Below are 6418 nucleotides of genomic sequence, written 5' to 3'. Positions count from 1 at the left end.
AGAAGTCTCATATATTGCTGATGAGATCGTAAAATGTGGAGAGCCACTTTGGAAAATTATTCGGCTATGTTTTAAAAAGTTAAACATACGCTTACTGTAAGACTCAGTCAGCAATTCTACTCCTAGTAATTTACCCAAGAGAAATGAAACCATGTCCACACAGGCTTATATAATCAAGTGTTCACAGCAGCTAAAACCTGGAGACAATCCAAATGTCCATCAATTAATGGATGGATAAGCAATATGTGGCATATCCATACAGTAGGATACTACTCAGACATAAAAGGAAATGAACTACAGGCATTCCTTGTTTTATTGTGCTTCCCAGACACTTCAGTTTTCTACAAACTGAAGGTTTGTGGCAACCCTGTGTTTAACAATTCCACTGGCGCCATTTCTCCAACAGCATTTGCTCACTTCATGCTTCTGTGTCATATTTTGGTAATTCTCACAATATTTCAAACTTTGTCATTATTATTATACTTTTTATGGTGATCTGTGATCGGCGACCTTCGACGTTACTACAGTAATTGTTGTGGCATGCCACAAACTGCACCCATATAAGACAGTGAATTTAACGGATAAATGTGTGTGTGTTCTGACTGCTCCACCAACCAGCCATTCCTCCATCTCTCTCCCTCTCTTTGGGCCCCCCAATTCTTTGAGCCACAACAGTACTGAAATTAGACCAACGAATAAGCCTGCAATGGCCGCTAAGTGTTCAAGTGAAAGGAAGACTCGCATGTCTCTCACATTAAATCAAAAGGAGAAATGAAGAAACTTGGTGAGGAAGGCATGTCGAAAGCCAAGACAGGCCAAAAGCTAGGCCTCTTGTGTCAAATGGTTAGCCAAGTTGTGAACGCAAAGGAGAAATTTTTGGAGGAAATTATAAGTGCTACTCCGATGAACACTCAAATGATAAGAAAGCCAAAGGGCCTTGTTACTGATATGGAGAAAGTGTGAGTCATCTGGACAGAAGATCAAACCAGTCACAGCATTCCCTTAAGCCAAAGTCTAACCCAGAGCAAGGCTCTAACTCTCTCCAATTGTGTGAAGGCTGAGAGGTGACGAAGCTGCAGAAGAAAAGTCTGAAGATAGCAGAGATTGATGTATGAGGTTTAAGGAAGGAAGCCACCTCCATAACATAGAAGTGCAAGGTGAAGCAGCAAGTACTGATGTAGATGCTGTAGCAGGTTATCCAGAAGGTCTAGCTAAGATAATGAATGAAGGTGACTATACTGAACAACAGATTTTCAATGTAAATGGAACAGCCTTATATTGAAAGAGGATGCCATCTAAAATTTTCATAGCTGGAGAGGAGAAGTCGGTGCCTGGCTTCAAGGCTTCACCCCCTGTTAGGGGCTAATAATGCAGCTGGTGACTTTCAGTCGAAGCCAATGCTCATTTACCATTATGAAAATCCTCGGGCCCTTAAGAATTATGATAAGTCTACTATGTCTGTGCTCTATAAATGGAACAACAAAGCCTGGATGACAGCACATCTGTTCACAACATGGTTTATTGAATATTTGGAGACCATTGTTGAGATCTGCTGTTGAGAAAAAAAAGATTCCTCTCAAAATATTACTGCTCACTGACAGTGTATCTGGTCATCCAAGAGCTCTGATGGAGATGTACAATGAGATTTATGTTGTTTTCATGCCTGCTCATACAACATCCATTCTGCAGCCAAAGGATCAAGGAGTACTTCCATTATTTAAGAACTACATTTCATAAGGCTAGAGCTACCACAGACAGTGATTCCTTCTGGAAATCCCTCTGGAAAGCATTCACCATTCTACATGCTGTTAAGAGCATTTGTGATTCATGGGAAGAGATCAAAATATCAACAAGAACAGAAGCTTGGAAGTAGTTGATTCTAACCCTTGCGGATGACTTTGAGGGGTTCAAGACTTCATTGGAGAAGGTAACTACAGATATGGAAATAGCAAGAGAACTTGAATTAGAAGTGGAGCCTGAAGATGGGACTGAATTGTTGCAATCTCGCGATAAAACTTCAACAGATGAACAGCTCCTTCTTATGAGTGAGCAAAGAAAGTCTTTTTTTGAGATGGAATCTACTCCTGGTGAAGATGCTATGAAGATTGTTAAAATGACAACAAAAATTTAGAATATTACGTAAACCTAGTTGATGAAAGTTTTGAAAGAAGTTCTACTGTGGGGAAAAGAGGATCAAACACCATCATATGCTACAGAGAAACTGTTCATGAAACAAGAGCCAATTAATGCAGCAAACTTCATTACTGTCTTGTTTTAAGAAATTGCTGTAGGCACCCCAACTGTAGCCACCACCACCCTGATCAGTCAGCAGCCATCGGCACTGAGGCAGAACGATTACGACTCATGAGAAGCTCAGATGACGGTCGGCATTTTTTAGCAGTAAAATATTTTTAACGTTTTTTAATGTTTATTTATTTTTGAGAGAGAGAGAGGCAGAGCACGAATGGGGGAGGGGCAGAGAGAGAGGGAGACACAGAATCCGAAGCAGGCTCCTGGCTCTGAGCTATCAGCGCAGAACCTGATGCGGGGTTCGAACTCATGAACTGTGAGATCATGACCCGAGCTGAAGTCGGATGCTTAACCGACTGGGCCACCCAGGCGCCCCACGATAAAGCATTTTTAAATTCAGGTATGTACATTTTCCTGGCATAATGCTACTGTACACTTAATAGATTACAGGATAGTGTAAACATAACGTTTATATGCACTAGGAAACCAAAACATTCATTTGACTTGCTTTATTGCTATATTCGTTTTATTGCGGTGATCTGGAAGCGCACCTGCCAGATCTCTGATGTATGCCTGCACTGATACATGCTAGAACGTGACTGAACCTCAGAAAGATCATGCTAAGTGAAAAAAGCCAGTTGCAAAAGACTTCATATCCTAAGACTCCATTTATATGGAATTTCCAGAAGAGACACGTTTATAGAGACTGAAAACAGTTTAGTGATTTCCCAGGCCTGGGGTACAAGTAGGGATTGACGGCAAAGAGACCTATAAAAATTTTCAGGGTGGGGCGCCTGGGTGGCTCATTTGGTTGAGCGTCTGACTTCGCCTCAGGTCATGATCTCATGGTTCGGTTCGTGAGTTCGAGCCCCGCGTTGGGCTCTATACTGACAGCTCGGAGCCTGGGGCCTGCTTCGGATTCTGTGTCTCCCTCTCTCTCCGCCCCTCCCTCGCTTGCATTCAGTCTCTCTGTATCTCTCTTAAAAATAAATAAACATTAAAAAAAATTTTTAAAAAAAGAAATTTTCAGGGTGATGGAAATGTTCTACAACTGAGTTGGGTTGATGGTTGCACAACGGTATAAATTTCCTAAAAATACTGAATTGTACACTCATACTGGGTGGATTTTTGTGCCTTATAAATTATACATCAATAAAGTATTAAAAAGTAAATAAACACAAATCTGACATGGAAAAGAATAAGGCTTAATTTCAGGAAGCATAAGTCAGGTACAATCTCTATGACTTGAAGCAAAGGTTTTCCTTAATCTATCCACATATCTTTTATTTATATATTTAAAAATTACATGTGAAGGATATCAACACTGTTCAGTGTGAAAACTCAGGCCCTAAACAATCTTAAGCTTCTGCACTAAATTGTGTGGTCCCTGTGATTATTCAATAAATAGCAGTACATTTACAAATTTTAAAAATTTAGCCACTACTGGCCTTTCATTGGGCTCATTTCAAAGAAAAAAATAAAGCAATAAAAGGGAAGTCTGAGAAGCAATCCAAATGCATAAACTGTTTGAATAATAAACTGAATTATATGTAATCATTATGACCTAGAAACATTTAATCTGAAGCAGCAAAGGCTGGCCTAGTAATTGACTTAATAGCTGTCTGTGACAATATGAAGGGTTTTACAGGGAAACTATTTGACTAGTTCTTCTGCCTCTTCATTGAGAGCCGAACAAAACGAAGAGATTTCATAGTCAGCAAGGTAAATTTAGATTAAACATAAATGACACTGACAGTAACTGCTATCAAATACTGAAATAAATTTAATTAGGCTATTTGCTCAAGCGGGTTTCCTTGGCGAAAGCTAGAATACACAGCCCGAAAGCTTTGGTCTGAATGCATTACTGCCTGGCAGGCAAGAATTCCGCCTGCTGAGCCCCTGCAGGTCTGTGGGAAGGATCGCGGCCACGCTGACTTGCACACACCTTACTCACCTCAATATCCCGATTGAGTTGCTTCACTATGGCAGTGATGTTTCTGATGTGCTCCTCCAAGAAAAGCCTGGCCAGGCGGTCACCTCCCCCTTTGTTTTGCATTTTCTGCAAACTGCTGACAATGTCGTCTTTAATCCTGAAGGCGTGCTCCACAAGGGCAGCGGTTGTTTTCTCGTGGCAGAGGATTCTATCTTCCAGTTGTTCCACTAGGCTTACAGATGAGTAGGGTGCCATGGTCAGGGACTGGCTGTGTCGGGGCATGGTTCTAACTCGCCTGTGCAAGGGAGCCACATTACTAGGGTTGTTAATTGGGGAAAAGTAATTTTCAAAGCCAGAGTCAAGACTTTCCAGAGAAGGATATGCCAATTATTTATCCCTACAAGCGAAACAGGGTTTGAGGGAGGGTTTCTGCACCAAAGAGTTTTCCTTGTGAGCCAGGAAACTTTAAACAATCATACGCAGACACTTCAGTGTGTTGGTAGTAGGTTCCATGACCGCCAAAATCAAGAGGCTGGTGGAATTGGGCACACAGATGTCTCCCCAGTTGAAGCTGTGTTATCAAGACTAAGCTGTATCATCGAAGTCAAGTCTCCTGACATGCCCTCGTCCTCCATTCCCCTACAGCAGTTTTCTAACATACTAGCAAACTCAAAGGCCTACAAGGGTTAAGCAGCTAACATAAATGAATGATGCATATCACATATGATCGGGAGGGGACTGCGGAGACCTGGAAAGGGCATTCCTCCACTAAAGGCAGCCCCAGTTCTGCCCCATCCATGAGTAACCATCTGGGGATGTGGGTCTATTTTTCCAGATCATCTCATATTTTAAGAATAGCCAGGAAATTCAGACTTGTATGTGAAATCACCTGACTTTTAAATGTTAACAAGTCATTTAAAAAGTATTTTAAGATAATGCAGGCCAAACAATGCGCTTCCATGAGCCAGTTCTGGTCTATGGACCCCCAATCTGCAACTTCTGATTTAAAAGGGTTAGTGGGACACTAGTCACCAGGCCTCTACAGTTGCATTTTACCAGTGACCAGAAGTACAGCTATACTGCAGGGCTATTATGAGGTCTTCACGTCTCACTATCGCTGAGCAGCCAACAGCATTCTACATAACGGAAGCTGGAGAGGGAACACAACTGTACTTCTATTGCCCTTGAACAAAATCATCCTTGGGTAATGTAACAGCCACAAGCCTTCATTTATAATAACCATCACACCCACTAGCAGCCCTCATGGGATTGGTGGAAAGGAAAAGTATACCTTAGATGCATATTTTCCATATATTATACCTTTCCTCGGTGACGAGAGAAGGAAATACAGGGCACCATCGGGCCATTTTCTTTTTAATAATTCACATCTGTTGAAAAAAATAAGCATTAAATTATTTAACAGTTTATATCTGGAATTTAAATGACGTCTAAAGCTTATTATTAACTTACTAAGTGGATCGTAAATTATGCCAACACACCAATCAGTTGTATTATTAAATGTCTTCTATCTTACATACGGAATAAACAGCAAATGCTTCTAAATAAGGAGAAAAGAATCAAGCAAAATCAAAATTAATACTACGAAGCCTTGCTAGACAGATCAACAAAGACTGTTAAGTGGGTTTTCCTGAAGTTTCCTCATTCCGTACCTGCATGTCAAGCTTGAGAAACCCCTTTTAGGGAAACAAGATAGTTTCTTTAACAGGCTTTTTCAATCATGTAAGGTAGGAAACTACCTTAGTAAATGTGAACTCAGCAAATTTAGTAAACTCCATAGCAAATTAAAAGCACTTATTTCTAAATCAATCTTAAACAACACATCAATCAGATCTGACTTGGGGAACCTATCTATCCACTAAGAGAATAAGATTGATATTTATTAAAACTGTACAATAAGATATCATCATTCATATTATTCCTTGCATATAAGGAACAGTTGATCATCCCAGCACACTAGAAATTTGAACAAAACTGGAGAGTTTTTAAAATATTTTCTTACTTGAGTTTCTCAATACTGCTGTTAATTGCCTTAACACAATGAATGCCTAGTAACCATGATCTGATTCAGTAATTAGTTCTCATTTAGATGCTGGATTCAGAGAGCATTTGTGATTGAAACCACTGTTTTGGCATCATCTCCCCAGTGTGTTATTTTTAGAGTTTCAAAATGCGAACATTTCATTTTCCTAGACAAAGAACTTTGAATTTAAAGAA

The 6418-nt window shown here is 40.2% G+C and overlaps 1 protein-coding gene across 2 annotated transcripts in view; it reads right to left on the bottom strand.

Moving 5' to 3' along the window:
• FAM81A (family with sequence similarity 81 member A) overlaps nucleotides 1–5577 on the bottom strand; it is a 57307-nt gene extending 51730 nt beyond the window's left edge. The window contains exons 1-2 of one of the 2 annotated variants that reach the window (XM_040492841.1): nucleotides 5475–5577; nucleotides 4205–4478 (exon numbers count right to left, since the gene is read on the bottom strand). In XM_040492841.1, the coding sequence (XP_040348775.1) occupies nucleotides 4205–4478; nucleotides 5475–5494 (294 nt within the window). In that variant the 5' untranslated portion in view covers nucleotides 5495–5577. The remainder of the gene's footprint in view (nucleotides 1–4204; nucleotides 4479–5474) is intronic. The other variant, XM_040492840.1, reaches the window with a different exon arrangement.
• Between the last annotated feature and the right edge of the window lie 841 nt (nucleotides 5578–6418).

Source organism: Herpailurus yagouaroundi, unplaced genomic scaffold, assembly GCF_014898765.1.
Source record: "Herpailurus yagouaroundi ecotype Mexico unplaced genomic scaffold, PumYag 184, whole genome shotgun sequence".
In the NCBI taxonomy this organism is placed as follows: Eukaryota; Metazoa; Chordata; class Mammalia; order Carnivora; family Felidae; genus Herpailurus; species Herpailurus yagouaroundi.
This window is presented reverse-complemented; position numbering and strand designations above follow the sequence as displayed.